Source organism: Equus przewalskii, chromosome 15 (genome assembly GCF_037783145.1).
Source record: "Equus przewalskii isolate Varuska chromosome 15, EquPr2, whole genome shotgun sequence".
Lineage (NCBI taxonomy): Eukaryota > Metazoa > Chordata > Mammalia > Perissodactyla > Equidae > Equus > Equus przewalskii.
The window spans coordinates 62688406-62707349 of record NC_091845.1 but is presented as its reverse complement, the minus strand read 5'-3'; the positions used below and the strand labels follow the sequence as shown (position 1 = coordinate 62707349).

Genomic DNA, 18944 nt, shown 5'->3' with positions numbered 1-18944 from the left:
ACCAACAGCAAACAATGTGTAAAACATTCACTGTCGGGACTCAGGTCAAATAATTCTTGCTGTAACAATGACAAGAGGGCACAACTGATGTCCCTCGGCTGTGGAGGAAGTGACTTGATAAGGTGGCCGTTAGTTAAAACACATGCAAACCCAGAATTAGTGACCGGGCCCCTTTCTACCGAAGGGAGGAAGTACAACAAAAGGACTAAGAATGAGGCATTTAACTATACATTGCTCCTTTCCACACTTACTCTGCCAACTTTATATTGCTTTTATTGGGATTGATTTGGTTTAGAATTTGTTACTTTCTAGACTGAGAAAAGAGATGCAGTATATCCTTCATGACTTTGTTATAAGTCCAATGTGAATTAGCAACTTCTCTGATAATTGTTGATGAAGTCTACATTCTGATCAATTAGATGAACGACCTACTGTGTGACGTCTACTCAGGATGTAAAGGAATACAGAACACTTTTCTGGAAACATTTGAGTAGCTGTATGGTTCACTACAAGAAAACAGTTTTATTCCTGAGAGGATGAGAGAAGTTGTCTTTTAATGCAGAAATAGTAAACCAGGTCAGCTTTCACTTACCCTTATCCATATTGCTGAAGTTAAGGACAAAGCATTAGCTGACTATTTAATTGTTACCCCACTAGTCAGAGACAAAGTCTACATTAAACTTTGACTTCCTTCAGGCTCACTGTTTCCCTACCATCTCATGATGCTCTCCTACATACAAATAGTTATTACTATAGTGCCATCCATGCTTATGTACCGAAAGGTAGTTCTATACATCAATTCAGATTTGAAGGAAGAGGTCTCTAGAACTTTTGAGTCATCTTTTAGCTTTGCGATCTGCTTTCTTCAGGAAAGTTGAAACATACATGGATATGGAGACAAAGATATTAATTTAAAATTTAGTTGTAAGTGAAATGTAATGCCCACGTCTACTATATATTCGTTCTGTGTCTTAAAAACTTACATGGGCACATCCATAATAAACTTTGAAGGATTCTGCTTTTAATCCTTCATTGTCTTTTAATTTTAAATCCTTCATTTTATGATTTCCTGCTCTTTCAATTTCCAAATATGCATAAACACTCTCCTGGCTAAATAGTTCCTTGGCAGGAAAACATGTAGCACCTTTCAAAAAGCCAAATTATATCTCTGATGATAACGGCAGTGAATTATTGCAACAGGTGAGGAGAAGCCCAATAGTACCTAAAGATTGCAATCCTTTCAGATGAGGCAGTGATGATATAAACTGCCAAAAGCCAACTGTGTTTGCTTATGTGAATACAACAACCACTCGTCAAAGTTTAGGACCAGTGAGAGGAGCAATTTGTCATGTGTAATCACCTGTTTTCTCAGAAGAGAAACACAGCACCTCCCCAAAGACTGTTTCCCATTTGTCTGGATGATCTGGATGAGGTGCAACAATGCTCTAGTCCAGAGGTATTTGGCTCTTGCAATGCATTTATATTTATTTCAAATGAAATCAGAGATGCGTTCTCTATTACTTCCTTGCCATAGGTGTGATGCGTGGGAAGGGATATGTAACCATAAAGTCAGACCACTCTTGGGGATTTTCAGAGCACCACTGCTGACCAATCTGAATTCTTGATCTTTATTCATGAAAAAAGTTCCCCATGGGAAAGGATATAGCTTTACAGCAGTCCAAATTGTAATAGATGTTGATTTACTGTTGATAAATATGTGGAGTAGAGGGAAACAATTCACAGAGAATCCACTATAAGTTCTATGGTTAGGCTTCATCCTTTATTAGGTAGTGAGTAAAAGACAACTGATGCTTACAACTCCAATTTAAGAGACCATTTAAACAAAAATGGTTCCATAGCGAAGTGAGGCAGAAGGGATTTAGGTATTTCTGAGTTTTCTCATATGGCTGATGGAGAAAAATATGGCTGATTTGCTTGTTCCCAGCAACTCATTAGAGTTAGTAATACCTTGAGATCCGAGACTCTTGTATCCCACAGGCCCTGACTTCTAGTGGACTGGCTCACTCACTGTGGTGAAGATGAGGAAGAACAGCGAAAGAAAGCACATTGCAGTGAGACTGCATCGATTACCACTACGTTCTCCACTGGAAAGGGAGGTTTTCTCAGGTGTAAAGATTGTTGGATAAGGATTCAGGCTGACATAGTGAAAGATCAAAATATTTGACAAAGTAGAAAAAGGAAACTAAAGTGCAAAACGGTCGGAAGCTGGTCACACGGGACATAGAGCCCCAAACAACAAACTCATCAGCAACTCTCCACGTGGCTGAACTAGCAGGATCTGTGGGTGAAAAAAGGTAACACTTGCTAACACCAGAGAGTATAGATACTGGTAAATGCAAAATCACCAGATACTCTCAAAAGCAAATTTTAATGCTAACCAACATGTTTAACCAGAGATATATGGTTTGAAATTCTTGTACCAAAGACTGATTCTTTTCCTTTCTTCCTGCCTGCCTTCTTCCCTTCTTTCCTTCCTTCCTTTCTTTTTATTTTGTTTTTGTTTTGGTCGTTTGTTTAACAAAAGGTATATGTTTAAAGCCAACTGCTTTAAAGATATGTTCATATGACAAATGTCGATAGCCAGACGGTGGAGCAGAACTCCAAAGACCAAGTTTAATGTTGAGCACCAAGCACGCTATGGGTGTTTCTTAAATATAAAATGACAAATGCTAAATACCCATCTTTCAAATGGTTTCATCTTGAATCTTCATGAACCTTTCAAAAGGTTACTACAGTTTAGATAAGAGCAGTTTGGGGAAGGCCATACCCAGCCCTTCCCTATATTTTTTAAATAGTCTTTACAAAACCTTTCAAAAATATTTTTTTCTCTAAACCTAAATCATGTAGGGTTGATTTATACATGTTTTATCATTGTTCTACGTTTGTGTGTCACTGTTCTTAATGCAACAGACTGGTTGCATTCAACCCCATCATAGTGATAGGCATGTGTTAGCTTTCTATGGGAAAAAGAAAATAGCCTTTATCACAAATTAAAGGCACAGCTATTTTTATGCTATTTGTTACCAACCTAATGATAACATGTAAGATGGGATGATTATATAATTATTTTATATAGATTTTCTTTTTATAAGTTATTCTCTTAATCTTTCTAACATATATACAATATACATATATTTATATATACCCCTGATAAATCTTGTTTTAAAGGTAAAACATCAACTCCTTTCAGCCTTATGGGAACTATCAAAGGCTGTCAGCATTTCACAATTCCACTACAGAAATGATGGTCGAGTGCATCTTACCAGTATTTTTTTTTTTTAACACTACATCCTTGGTCTGCAATTAACTCAGATTCATTTTTCTTGTTTTACTAACATCTAAATATATATCGTTTATATCATGTCAGTAGGAAATCTAAAAAGCAACAAAAAAGCCCACAACAATAGCTAATGTCTACCATCAAAACAGAAACCATTGCCTAAGAGATAACCCTACTGGTACGATATAAAGGGGATACTGCAGAGATACAATAGTCTCTGTTTTTACTGGATATGTACCAACATGAAAAATCTTTACTTTGCATTATCCTCCTAGGTTATGATCATCCCTTATCCACGAAATGGAATAGTTGTACTGGTTTCTTTCTAAACACCCATGATGCATGGGTTTACCTGTTTTCAGATGGATGTTCATTAGAAACACTTCCCTATTTCCAGCAATACTGCTTCACGGTGGGAAAATAGTATTTTGTAAGAAATCGTCTTTCTTACTATCTCCCTCACCTCTACACTTAGCCCTGTTCTATTGTTCTGAACTTAAGGTCATCTCCGAGCTGGACAGAAGGGGGAGAATGTGGACCAGGGAGACCTCCACACCACCTTCTGGCGTTCATTTATTTTTAGACAGCTTACCGGCATGAAATAGTTGTTAGTTCTACCTTTCTCAATTCTTTAAAACCTAGTGGCATAGATTGAGACACAGCACTATTGTTTTACAAGACATCTACTGTATCTACTTTTGTTGGGATAAATACCCAGTAATTGCTGTCATAGCAAGAGGACCAGCACGGGTACTACTATATTCACAGTGTTGCTTTTGTTTTTTTTTCTTCTTTTTTCGTATTATTTTAATCTACAGAGTAAATTATTATATATACATTGGAACCAGTTAATGCCCTTAGACAATGTATAGTTGTTTCATAAAGCAGGAAAGACAATGCAGAGGGAAACAGGTGCCCAAAAGCACAGTCACAAAGGCTTCAGAAGTTCTAGATACCACTACAAGTCAATGCTGGAGATCACTTCTAAAACAATCAATGTTCAAGAGGAATGCTTTAATTTGGAGAAAATACCACCCCACCCGTCCCGCCCGCAAACCAAACCTCCCTCCTGTTTTTATAATCTTTTCAATTCACTATCAAAAGTCCTGGCTCTTCAGATATACTGGAAACTATAAATAAACACTGCATAGTTCTCTTTTGTTTGTTTTGTTTTTTGTTTTTTGAAAAATTATTGCAGTACAATTACTCCCATTTGGAATTCAGTAAGGAGCAAACAGCACAGGAGTGTGGGTGGTCCGAATGGGTCCAGGAGCTGGCCGCAGGAGCGCTGGAGGAAGTGCCGAAGTCTGGAACAGTGTTGCTGCTGGAGCAGTTCGAAGACTGAAGGGGGAGTTCACGGCCACAGCAGCAGCGGCCGCCGCAGCAGCCAGCGGGTTCGGTAGAATTCGCGGAGCCAATGGCTTTGAAGGTTCTTTTGAAAATACTAATTTTACCTGCAAAAAAGAGGAAAAAGAGTAGAAGAACAACAGTTTGGGAGTCTACACTCAGAATCCAAAATGGTGGGCAGTTTTAAAATATAGCAGTAAACAACTACACAGATAAACTCACACTTGGGAACAAACAAAAATAATGCAAAGCGTAGAACATCTTTCCTTGGAAAGAGTTGGGAGATCCCTAAAAATGGTAGACCTAAGATGTTGAAGAGTCCTCCGGAAAAGTACACAGCAACTTTAGTTTATTTTCCTTGATAAATATACTTCCCGAGGAAAGTATTCATCTTGAGAAAAAATAAGGAGTTTTTACTCCATCCTTTACACACACATTATACGGAATTGACATTTTTAAAGAGAGATTTATTAATGCTGTCAGCTACCGTTAGACTAGCCAATTTTGTAAACAGAGTAGCACAGCAAAGTGTAAGGTACTAGTCAAGAGAAATAAAAATAAAATCCCATTTTATCTCCCTCAAAGTTTCACATGTTCTGCTTTTTTTGTGCAAATGTATAAACGTTCTCTCAATCCCACTGTACAAAACTAGTTCATTCGCTGCCTCACAGCATTAGCGAGATGGCTGTTTTCACAGAGAGAATGTTCCCGTTTATGGAAACAGTAACATGGCGATAGTTAAGAAGGAGGTTTGGGATGCTAATATTAACACAATTTGACTTCTCTGTTTATTTAAAAACCATTCGCTTCATTGTTGAAAGCTGCATCTATGATGGTCAGAAATAGCACTCAGGGTTATGACCAGCGATGCCGAAACATCAGCTCTGCGCAGAATTCACAGCCTCTCAATGCAATTAAAATTCTTCCTGTACAAAAGAGTAAAGTGACTTCATTTGCATAAAAATGGGTGATGCTACTAAATTAATTGGGTCAACTCATACTGAAGTCCCATAATAGATGATTGCAGTTTTCCTTTAACTAATTTTCATGTGTCAGCAGCACACAATAGCACCAATTATTAGTAAGATCTATTTCGAAGAAAATGGATTCAAAATGCACTATTCACCACATAACTATACATCAGTTGTTCTTAACTTTTCCTTGAACCCTGGGTCTCTCTGATGAAAGCTATGGTCAATTCAACCAGGGGAAAAGAGCACATGTTCGTAAATATTAGCTTAAGATATTAAGAATTTCACAGATTTCCCCTAAAATTCTATACAATTCCAGATCAGACATTAGTACTGGCAGCTTACTAATCTCAAAGGCACATTTGGGGTAATGGGAAGAGGGTATTTCTCAGGAAGCATTTCCCCAGGCCTTAGATACTGTCCTTGGGTAAATAATTAAATAAAATAAGCTATTCCTTTGAGACTGTGTTATTCAAAATCTATAATTGCTGAGAGCATCAACAATACTGATGCCTTGTCTCTTAAAGATATTAAAAAGGAGATGAAAGAACTTGTTCTTCGCTGACCTTTCCTAAAAGTACCCACTATTGTCAAGATCAGATTTAATGTGACCACTTTCCTGACTCAGAAGTTTGACTTTTTTCCCTCCCCCACGCTCTGTCATAAGCCTGAGACCAATCAAAAAGATGAGACACCGGACTGTGTCTAAAGGTGGCAGAACACCCAAACAACTCACGAAACCAATAATCCTATTGGTGGAGTAGGGATTGGACTTTCAAATCACTTGTTTGTCATTACTTAGGTATCTTCCATTGATTTCATTTAGTAACTGACCAAAGAAAAAAAAAATTCCAAGTTCAGCGGACTGTGAGACATTAAAAGTACTCTCTTTTGGGAAGCAAAATGACACTCACCCCCAGTGGATGTGCTGCCTTCTGTAGTTTGTTGTAAGGACTGTATTTAGGTTTCGGGGGCTTCCCAGCAGCTCTGTCTTTGTGCCTTCTACTGCTAATGTGCTATTAAAAGCAATTAAAAACGACAGCTTTAAAAAATCATCCCCAAAACCTCATAAATATTGCTGTAACCTGAGGATATTAATGATTTCATGCAAGTTTCAGAAAGACGAAAATAAAAGAGCATGCACTCTTGTCCTTGGATTCTGATGCCTTAAGGATGCCTATTTTTACGCCATCCATTTTAGCATACTTTTAACAAATAGACCGATCTTCTTTTCCCCAGCCTTTCTCCTTATCACTGTACAGATCTCCTTGTTTAGAGGAGAGTTTACAAAGGAAAGGAATGTCTGAAGGAATTTTATGTGCAAATAAACAAAGAAGCCGAGGCATGAATTTATTTCCATACTAATATTTACCCTTGCATTTGTACAGCCAAATGTCAACCCCTTAAAATCTAAAGATAAATAACCAAGGTGCATAAAATCAGTGCAATATTGTACATATGCTTATAAAACACAACATAGTATGAGGGCTGGGCCTTCGATTAGCAATGTGTAAGGGAATCTTCGCAAGGCTATTCACAGTAAAAGTGAATGCAGCAGGATTAGTCATCCCTGTAGCAGGTGGCTGCGGGATTTAGAAATACAGTACAACACCATGTAATAAAGTACATTAAGTAAAAGAATAGCACAGTATAAATTTAGTTGTAGCATGTAAATATCTAAACAAGTAAAAATGGAACATTGCAATTTGACCTTTAAAGAAAATCAACACTTTTGACTGGGAAACCTGGTAGAGAACAGATCTAATACCCCTTTTCCTCCCACTCTTCATATATAACAACAGTACAAACTCACTTCAGACAATTTCTGAAAGGTCTTAGAAGCCATTACAATTTAGCATTCTCTCAGCAACTAAAATAAGCATACATAAGTAGGGAGAGGGAATAGAAGACAAGCGGATAGATGGATGGGAGGGAACAACAGAAAAGAGAGGGATGAAAGGAAGCACACACAAGTGTCCCCTATCTGTTTTCATTTCTGGAATATGTGCCGCCCACCTGTTTAAGTTGTGTTTCCGAGTTGACGTGCACATCACAGATTTCACAGTGAAACGTTTTGTTTTGTAGGCCTGTATTTCCCTTATTAACTGGTCCTTTGCCTTTCACACCAGCCCTAGGAAAGGCTTTGATAGTCCCACTTCCGTTCCGGGCTTCCAGCATGGTTTTGTGCTTAGTACCTGCCAGGAATATTTAGCAAAAAAGAAAGAAAAAAGAGGAGAAACATCTTAACTAGTATACGTCTTCAAGAAATGATACAATATCAAAATGTGATGCCTGGTGCTGGTGCCATTCCAGGAATTATGGTTGAAATATGCTAGTGACACAGAAGAGTGCAACGATGTGCTCTGACCACCTTACATAACATTACTTACTTAATTACTCATTTTTTATAATGTCCCACATTACAAATAAGCACCATCAATATACTAAACTCGAGAGTCCTGAGATGAAATTAAATGGGTGTTACTTCGTTTCATTTCCTCTTGATGCTAATAAGACATAAATGATAGCTGATGAGGAAGAGTGATTTAGTTGCTAAAGGTATAGTTGGAGGTGAGGTGTAACAAATGTAATCAGTTTAAACATAGTGTGTTTACAGAAGTGGCACTAATTAAATATCCACTTTCTAAACAGAATACAAACAAGCTTTCCTGGCTATGTGTTTTAGGCTCAAAGAGGAAGAGTAATAGAATAAGATCTTCATGACTGAAGAAAAGCCGTAATTGGATAGTAAAACCCACAAAGATTGGCTAATTTCAAATACAAGCAAATATCCAAGAACATGAGGGTTGGAATCATAGGCTAAGCAGATGCACGATAAATAAATGCTTCTTTTTAATAAATCAATAACATCTTTGTAAAGTCATACATAAGTAACATAGCTCTACTTAACATTTGTTTTTTAAAAATCACTAAAGTTCATGATGGCAACTTTCTCTCAAAATTTTGCTCACAATTTCCTTTTTCTTACAGTTAATAAGTATTCGTTATTTTTCTCACTTAGTCATGTGTTTTTGCTATGAAATTTTCTTTTGTAATCATTTATGTCCTTTCTGCCATTCTGGTTTTTTAAATCCATTTTTAGTGTTTTTTTTCCTTCCTAATTGTATTTATTAGATTGTTGTCAGTCCTGCAAGCCTAAACAAAGATTTTTAACTTGTGACTCTTTGGGCCGGCCTGCAGAACCACTGAATATTAATGAGGAAAATGTGTTGAGGGGCACTCTGGCTCAGTGCCAATTACCATCGTCTTAAATAAGAGGCAATGAATACACACAGTGGGTTTATTAGCCAGGTTTCTCTCTTTGAAAATGATTATAATTTTACTGAGTTCAATATAAAAAAATGTGTATTTTTACAAATTAGATTACCCACTTTGAACATTGTATTCTTATGCACAGCTATTGCAATGTTCATATTTCAACACATTAAGGAAAGAGGAAAAAAGGCACATCTTGTGAGAAGACTGGAGGAGCTGAAATATGGAGCCACAGAACTTCCCCCTGGTGGTGGTTGTGAGGCCTCACTGAGGTTTGCTTTCAGCCGTCTCCCTTGTCATATGGTGACACAAACGCTTTCTACTTTGTATGAAGATGTTCTAGGGAGCAAGATATATATATATATTACATACATGCACACATAGACACACACATACACACACACACACATCGTTTTGCCCTACTTTCATTTATTCCATCTTTATGCAAAGTAGAAAGTGTTTGTGTCACTATATGGGTGTGTGTATAGATGATTGTCCAACCTTCTTTATCCAAACAGGTGATTTTATCAAAACAGTTCTTTTCCATGTAGCTTCTTCAGTCAAACTGAGAAGCATTCCTGGGGCCATTTTGGCTTAGGAATGCCTAAGAAGTAGTCAGTGAGAGACACTCGCATCCTGACACTTGTGAGGGACTCCTGATTCACTCTGGTTAATATCTTTTGGGATTGGGAGTTGGTGTTGGTGGGTAGGTGGAACCTGAACGGATCAGAAAACCATTTTAATCTAGTCAACAACATTTCAGTTAATTTATCTTGCCTAGGAGAAGAAAAAAGCCAGACGTAGGTGGCTTACCTCAGGACTGAGTGTCAGGGAGTTAGGGAGATGAGGGGAAATTCAAAAGTTTTGGCCCCAATAGTATGGGCTTAGCAATAGGAGGTAAAGATCTAGAAAATAACATGTTCCCGGTAATACCTTTGGCAAGCTAAGATCCACCTATGCCATGTCCCTAAACGAGTGGAAATGATATGTAGAAATATGTGAACTTTTAGGAATACGCATCCTCTCAGAAAATCACTGGATTGCTAGCATTATTATTTCAATTTAATCTCTTCACAGAAGCTAGAAAAGACAGAATAATTAAATATACCCACCCATTGGCGCCTTACATACACAAGTGCACGCATGCACAAACAAACATACACCATACATATATGGTTAAAAATGTGGCAAGATTGGGTGAAAAATGTCACATAATAGCTTTGACTGTAGGGTTACTATTCAGCATCAAATAGAATGGAAGTTTTGTACAATATAACCTCCTGCATTTAGATTGTGAGTCATAATTAAATAGCTATTAGATGGTTTTATAAGATTTTAAAGCTTGAATAAGCTCTAAGGGTCGATGTATTTCCTCCAAGTCCAGCTAAAATTAAGGAAAGATGGACTCAATTTTAAAACATTTACATTTTTGAGAAATCACATGAGCATTAATAATATAAAATTAGTGATTATTAGGACAACTCATTTTCTTTTTTAAACATTGCACATGCGCTAAGTTATCTACCTGCTCACAGTGACGCTATGAGTTAGGTGCTACCATTATGCCCATTTTAGAGATAACAAACTGAAATTCAGACAGGATAAGTTTCTTTCCAGACTCACAAAGCAAACACTACTTAAGTTCTTGGCAGGTAAAAAGTGGATTTCTCATGAAGTCTCTAGAACTATGGGGACTTAGAGAAAAATCCACTAAGGATTTCTGAGCCAGTTGAATTCCAGTTACACATTAGTCTCTCATAGCACCTTTAATTTTCTACTTTGTTAATGAAGTCTTTCCTAAACTCGGATTTTAATTTGCGTCTCTTAAATCTCACCCCTCTTTTTTCCCTTGCAATGCTCCTTTCCCCTCAGCAGAGTATTGTGAAACACGATGCTTTGAAAGGCTGTGGCTCTGTGATGGCCGGTTTGATCACTCTGGTTTCAACATCCTGTAAACACTCGCAAGGCTCCTGCCTGCCACTGTGATCACACAGCAGGGCGGTCACAAGTCGGCTTCTCTGCTTTATTCCTTCCTCGGGGGAAAGAATCTGCAAGAAGCTAAATGGACCATTTTCTTCCTAGCACTTTTAAAAGGCTGACACTGACAATGACCCTCATTTGAAGCTTCATGAGTCCTGAAATGTGAAACCATGCTGCAACCATAGTTTAAACTCAGCAAATCATAATGCTCCAAGAAACACTGTTTTTGTTTGCTCGTCTTTGATTACGTCGGGTCAAGATATTTATTGATCTTATGTCTGCAAAAATCAAAGTAATATGTGGGGTGGGAGAGTGGAAAGAGGCTAGCCCTCCCTGTTATTCCCCATCATCTTTATAACCATCCTTTTTCAGATGGCTCTCAAGTTAGGTACTGGCATAAATTAAAGATAAGTGGGCAAGAAAACTAGCACATTACTTTTAAAATTAAAGTAAATCATTCATTAGGTCATCAGGAAAATTGAGAAAATTTTTTAAAAGCAAAAATAAGAAAACCTCTGCTGGGCCAACCCTGTGGCCGAGTTGTTACAGTTCCGCACACTCTGCTTTGGCAGCCTGTGTTCGCAGGTTTGGATTCTGGGTGTGGACCTGCTCCACTTGTCAGCCTTGCTGTGGAGGCATCCCACGTGAAAAGTAGAGGAGGATTGGCATGAATGTTAGCTCAGGGTTAATCTTCCTCAAGCAAAACAAAGAGGAAGATTGGCAATGGATGTTAGCTTAGGGCAAATCTTCCTCACCAAAAAAAAAAAAAAAAAAAAAGGTGAAAAAAACCCCTCCATAATTCCACCAAGAAGAGGTTTATCAAAATACAAATAGCAGTAATCATGTACCAGTCTTTTCTTTTCTATTTGTATAAGCACACTTTAAAAAGCTTGGATAACTTAAAGTGACTTTGCATAGAAATTCTCATGAAATTTATATATTTTTAGTAATGTACGTGATTTTTAATGACAGCACAGGTTTACAATACATAGATGTTATATATTTGACCACCTATTTAATATTAGACAGTTGTATTATTTCCATTTTTTCCCTATATAATTAGGTTGTAATGAACATCCTACTCATTAAATTTTTTGTCATACATTTGGTTGTTTCCTTCGGACAGATTTTCATGAGTGCTATTATAGGGACAAAGAATGTGACTATTTTTAAGTCTCTTGAGTCAAGTTTCCAAATTACTTTCTAAACATTACAAAGGAAGTTTTAGAGGGATTCATTTTATAGGGAAGTGTACCCTGGTATAGTCTGCAAAACTTGCCCCTCTAAAAAAAAAATTTCAATACCTTAAAAGTTCAATTTTCCAGAATGCCCAGAAATGATATTTAATAGTGTTAGACTAGACCCTTAACAAACTCATGCAACTGCCAGCAATAATCTAGTTACCTTCTCATTGACAAGTTCACATGATTCCTCTTATAGGTGAGTGGGCAGAAAAGTGGTCAGTCTCCATACAGACTGCAAAGTATAAAGGTGTTTTCTTGATGTGTTTATTTATGATATTCAGTAGAGTGGCATTACAGTCCAACTCCTGTGTGTCGTAAAGAAGAAAAGTTCTCTCTCTCTCTCTCTTTTTTTTTTTTGGTGAGGAAGATTGGCCCTGAGCTAACAACTGTTGCCAATTTTCCTCTTTTTTGCTTGAGAAAGACTGTCACTGACCTAACATCTGTGCCAATCCTCCTCTATTTTGTATGTGGGATGCTGCCACAGCATGGTTTGATGAGTGGTATGTAGATCTGAGCCCAGGATCCGAACCAGTGAACCCCGGGCTGCCAAAGCGGAGCATGTGAACTTAACCACTATGCCATGGGGCCAGCCCCAAGAAAAGTTCTCTTGAATCTATATATCTGAACTATATAATCAGCAACAAAAGCCTCCATGTTCTCTTTTTTATCCTCTAAATGTCAAATTAAGCTTTTATTATCCTGACCTTCTATATAATATGTATTTTCCATGTTAATCATATTCGCATTTTGTTTTAGAGATGAAAACTTTGGTTGACTTTATCAGCATATCAACAAACACTAAGCATCCAGAATGGCATCCCTGGTAACAAGTGGCCAAGGAATGCCTCAAATGAGTAAAAAATTGTATTTTTGTTAGCTCCCTAGTTGAAAGTAATATGCTGATTCACCAGTAAGGTCTCTAAGGTCCAGTTTGCAGAGGTGAAAGGAGAGACAAGGAAAACAAGAAGTCTAAAACAGAGGAAAGGAGCACTTTGCTGTTAGCATCAGGAAGGGTCTCAGAGGGAGAGTTACGAAGTTGGGACGGGATGGGATGGGAGACAAGCCACATCCAGCTCTAGTGGAGATGGCTTTGGTGACCTGAGATAGCCCAGGAAAGAGCTCCTGGGCTCAGGGACCCAGTGGGCAGATCACGTGGCTGGGTTTTATGGGGAGATGAAGACGTGGAATCCATACAGCAGAAACCCTTGAGAGCCCAGTGTGTGAGGAGAAACATCAGGCATCCAGAAAGCCTCTTTTATCCGTAATAACTGACTCCAGGGAATGCTGAGGCTTTCCTGCGCTGCTTCACACATGCTTTTAACAATCTTTATGTGCACCCATCTCATCTCCTTAAAAACAAGGCCCTTAAGATCATGGGAAAATGCCACATTGCTTTTACATCCATTACCTAAGATAGCCAGCAAAAACATCTTCACATGATAAACACTAAACCATCAATAATGGACGAATTAGATACACTTTCATGGCATAACAGATATGATGTTGTCTTAGCTATTTATAAAAGCAGTGTTTTTGTTTACTTTTTGTGTAACTAGTTTTATTTAAAGATTTTTTTTCTACACCCTTGGTAGAAAATTCAAAGAGCACAGAAGGGTAAAGTGAAAAGCAACAGCCTGCCGCCCCTCACCTTCAAGCTGCACGTCCTCAGTAGTGACACAGTTTCATGAGAAGACTTCCTGCAATGTTCCAAATATTCACGACTTTATATTAGGCACGAGTAAGAAAAATAACGTAGGTTGAACATTCCCCTTGATTTGCACACAAAACCACTTTTAACAAGAACAGCATATAAAAAGTACACAGTAAGAACGTGCATCTTGACACAAATCTGAAGTCACTGATTTTGGTTGTTAATCAGTGAGATGTCACTAAATGTGAAATAGCTAAATCCTGAATGATCACAGATATGTAAAAATTCTTATCAGCTAATATATCCTAAAAAACCTATATTGTAATCCCTAAACATATTTTTTATGAATTATAGCTCTAGTGCACTGTCTGATAGAAACTTCCATGCCAATGGAGATGTTCTATATCTGTACAGTCCAATACGGTGGCCAGTAGTCATATGTGGCTCTCGAGCACTTGACGTGAGTCTAACTGCAGCTAAGAAACTAAATTTACAGAATGAAAGTAGACCATCATCTTACACTGTGCACAAAAATCAACTCAAAAGGGATTATAGACTTGAATGTAAGACCTGAAACCATGAAACTTCCAGAAGAAAACATAGGCAGTACGCTCTTTGACATCGGTCTTAGCAGTATATTTTCAAGTACCATGTCTGATCAGGCAAGGGAAACAAAGAAAAAATAAACAAATGGGACTGTATCAAACTAAAAAGCTTCTGCACAGCAAAGGAAACCATGAACAAAAGGAAAAGACACCCTAACAACTGGGAGATGACACTTGCAAACCATGTATCGGATAAGGGGTTAATATCCAAAACATACAAAGACCTCATCTGTCTCAATAACAAAAAAACCAACAACCCAATTAAAAATGGGCAAAAGATCTGAACAGAGATTTCTCCAAAGAAGATAAACAGATGGCCAACAGGCACATGAAAACATGTTCAACATTGTTAACTATCAGGGAAACGCAAATCGAAACTACAATGAGATATCACCTCATTCCAGTCAGAATGGCTAAAATTAACAAGACGCTAAACAACAAGTGTTGGAGAGGATGTAGAGAGAAGGGAATTCTCATACACTGCTGGTGGGAGTGCAAACCGGTGCAGCCACTAAGGAAAACAGTACGGAGTTTCCTCAGAATGTTAAGAATAGATCCACCATATGATCCAGCTATTCCACTGCTGGGTATTTATCCAAAGAACATGAAACACGAATGCATAAAGATACTTGCACCCCTATGTTCAGTGCAGCATTGTTCACAATAGTCAAGACTTGGAAGCAACGTAAGTGCCCATCAAGGGACGAATGGATAAAGAAGATGTGGTGTATATACACGATGGACTACTACTCAGCCATAAGAAATGATGAAATCTGGCCATTTGTGACAACACGGATGGACCTTGAGGGAATTATGCTGAGTGAAATAAGTCAGAGGGAGAAGGTCAAATACCATATGATCTCGCTCATAAGTAGAAGGTAAAAACAACTACAAACACACAGCAATAGAGATTGCATTGATGGTTACTAGAGGGGCAGGGGGGAGAGAAGAGGGTGAAAGGGGTGATTAGGCACATGTGTGGTGATGGATTATAAATAGTCTTTGGGTGGTGAACATGACATAACATATACAGAATTCGAAATATATTATGATGTACTTTTGAAAGTTCCATAATGCTATAATCCAATGTTACTGCTATAAAAACAAAAATTAAAAAAAGAACATAAATAAACTCATTGAAACAACAACAACAAAAAAGAAACTAAATTTGAAATTAATTTAAATTTAAATAGCCAGCTGAGGCCAATGGTTACCATATTAGGTAATACAGCTCTAGTACTCAAGTACGCCCTGCATGAGCATGTGGAACAAACAGCAGGTATGAGACAGAAGTGGTTATTTTAATCATTTGTAGAAACCTTCAAGAAGGCGCAACAGCAGAATTGTGATAGGAGAGTCTCTATCTTTATTTTAAATCAAATTGAAGTTTTACCATTACCCTAGAAGATGCTGAGAAGGAGTGGCAGAAACTCTTTGGGCCTTAATAATAAGGCCAGGAACACTGACCACAGCTGACTGGCTTGAGATTTTCACTTGAAACATGAAATGGCTGATCTCTTGATAAAACAAGGCTTTGCATATTTTCTTTCTGAACACGAGGGAGAAAGTAGACACAGGCTTCTTGATGGCAACTCCTGAGTTTTGCTCATTTTTGTATTCTTAGTGCCTAACACACAGTAGATGATCAGTGAAGATTAGCTGAAGTATTAGATATTGATAAAGATCAACAAACAAATATTAGTAAAGAGAGTTGTGGGCTCAGGCTCTGGAACGGTGTCAGTCAGAATTTGCCTCCCTTAGCTGTATAGTTTAGATTTCTTTGTGCCTCCATGTCCTCAGCTGTGAAAAAGGAAATTATCTGTTCTATTGAGGTGTTGTATTAAATACATTTATTGTTTTAAGGATTATTTTCGGCACTTCCCATGTGATCAATAAATTTTAGTCAGTCTTCTCATTCTCCTCAACATTGTTGTTTTTGTTTAGTTAAAAATTTAGAAATCTCCAAGCATTTTAAAATTTAGTAAAGTCCATCCTTTGATAACTGTCTTTTTGGTATATTAAAGCTTACTGAGTGCTAAAAGAAGTTCTGTCTAGGGATAGAAAAGCTGGAATGAACTTAGTGAAAATTATCAAATGTTATCACCTCAAGTCATTATCAGAAAAATCTGCCCAAATTAGTAATGAGTGTTAACTGTAAAACATTTCAAAGTTCTTTTTTAATTATATAGAGAAAACCATCAAAATTAGCTAAGCAAAGCGTTACACCTAGGAGAATGTTTTGAGAGAATTTCTTTAAAGGAAAAGACAAAATACATCTTTTGCAATATCTGTGTCCATAACATATAGTAAAAGGGGACTTCCAGATCTCTTGGAAACAGTATGTCCTCTGAAGGTATTTTAAGCATTCTTAGACTGTTTTGTGAATCATGCAAATAAGCTCAGGAGAGCTATTTCTCTTCCCAAATTCTAAGAAAAGAGAAGCAGGAACGCCCCTATTCAAATCCTGTATTCCAAAGTTATGGAATATAAATCAATTAACTGCAACTTGGAGTGGTTATACATTAGTGAAAAATAAAAAGAGAAAGCAAATGAAATAACACAATTGATTGCTGAACAATGCTAGCAGCAGCTGTGGTCATACTAATAATCATGCCACAATATTTCATCTTACAAGGTGAGAGAGAGAGAAGGAGTAAGAGAGAGAGAGAGGGAGAGAGAGAAGCCCAAAGAGGACAACTGACTTGTTCTGGTTCACACAGAAAAGTCATCTGCAGATCTGAGGTAAAAATTAAGTCTGATAACTTCTAATTCTAGGCCATTCCATTATACCATACTAGAGGCAGTGTTTGAAGAAAGTCATAGTCCCAAAATTTGTTTATGATTAAGAATGCATTTTCTAAGATTAGAAGAAAACCATGTTTTGAAATGTTCCTGGCTTCCCACGAGCGGACCGTAAACGCTTAACTCTTCCCTCAGTGCTTCAGGCCTTATTTTCTGTATATAATGTGTTTCCAAAGGGAAAAAAGAAAAACACTTCGAATTAAATTCAGACTCAAAGAACACATCTCCTCACCCTACAGCCTGGTTCCTTCTGATCAAAATTGTTGTTCAAACCTGGTTCCCTGAAAAACACAGCCCAATCTTAAGAAAGCTTTTCGAATATGTGGCTCTAGAAGAAAGCAGAGAAGCCTTTAAAGTTCTATGCGATGGTTTGTGATGAATGTCGGGGGCAGTGGAGCACTAAGTGTGGGGTAGTGATTGTGGTCTGCTCTGGGTGCAGGTAATGAGGGGGTACATCCAAGAGAATCAGAAAACAATAATTTAAGGGACTAAAAAAAGGCAGTCTGCTTTCCACAAGCACCACAAACTGGCAACTCTAAATAATGTCAGTGACAAAGGACTACTCTCAAAAATATTTTGTTGGTCTATCTTCTAAACAACTGTTGTAGTTACTGTTGAGATTCAGTATATATTAAATTAGCACATTTTATTACTTATCCTATAATAAACATCGTGGGCTACATGGAAATTAATTTGTGGAACTCTCCATTATACAGCCAGCCCCAGACACACAAATTCAGCTACAAGCTTTTGTTTCATTAGTAAGTTCACAACAGTTTGAAATCCTCTGAGCCCATGAAGGCAGCAGGGCATGCATCCAGCCCGTGGGGCTATATATTTTTTAATGTAAACAATAGATTATAAATATACGATGATAGCACAGAGATCATAAAGATGAAGAAACAGAATTTGAGTTAATTCAATTCTGTCATTCTACGTGACCACTGAAGTTTTTATGCTAAAACAATGAAACAGAGCATGAGCCGTGTAGTGTAAGTTGTGCCTGGTGAGCTCCTGTTGCCCATGTTGGCAACTGGCTAAATGACGCACTCTATGCTGGCTGCCTTCCCTTCCCTGTTTCCTTTTCCCACTCCACTGACCTGTTTCCTTCACCTCTCCTAAAACCTACCTGCCCTTGAATCCTTGCTGAGAGTCTGCTTCTGATAGAAGCCAAACCAGAGCACACCACAGTAAGCCTATGATGCCTCCTATAACTACTCCTCCTGTTCCTGAAAGAGAGAGAGCTTACATGGAGCCTCTCTCCTGTACACTCACCCCAGGGGTTTCCCCATCTCAGGCCCTACGGGAAAGATGCAGGAGGCCAGCGTACAAGGGGCAGTGCCTGGAAACAGGAAGGACTGCATTCACCTTCGCCTACATTTAGAGGAAGTCCCAAACACAACCAGCCTCCTAACGCTGTTCCAGCTGCAAATAACAGAGCTGAATCTGGAGATCAAAAATCGTGCGCAAAAGGCATCGAAGAGCATCGAGTTATGTATCTTGTCTTCTTCCTTTTCCACCTCCAGTCCTGGCACAGCTGGCTAGTGCAAGCCTACAGTGAGTCTCAAAATGAGCATTAGGATCGGACTCTGGAAAAAGATTTCTGATGTAGGAAGGGAAATACAGGGATCAGAAAATGCAAGCAGCAGCTTGGAGGGAAGGGGCGTGGCTGCAGCCCTCAGACTAGGCTGAGGTTTGGAGGGGACCCGCCAATAAAGGGATTCAAAAGGGATTCAAGTAAGGGAGACAACTACATTCACTGCCTTA

The 18944-nt window shown here is 38.1% G+C and overlaps 1 protein-coding gene across 3 annotated transcripts in view; it reads right to left on the bottom strand.

The window, feature by feature from the left end:
• Positions 1 to 1605: 1605 nt before the first annotated feature.
• Positions 1606 to 18944, bottom strand: part of ZNF385D (zinc finger protein 385D) — an 801336-nt gene continuing 783997 nt past the window's right edge. For all 3 annotated transcript variants that reach the window (XM_070575952.1, XM_070575954.1, XM_070575953.1), the window contains 3 exons: positions 7636 to 7814; positions 6534 to 6635; positions 1606 to 4755 (listed from right to left, as the gene is read on the bottom strand). In XM_070575952.1, coding sequence (XP_070432053.1) covers positions 4522 to 4755; positions 6534 to 6635; positions 7636 to 7814 — 515 coding nt within the window. In that variant the 3' untranslated portion in view covers positions 1606 to 4521. The remainder of the gene's footprint in view (positions 4756 to 6533; positions 6636 to 7635; positions 7815 to 18944) is intronic.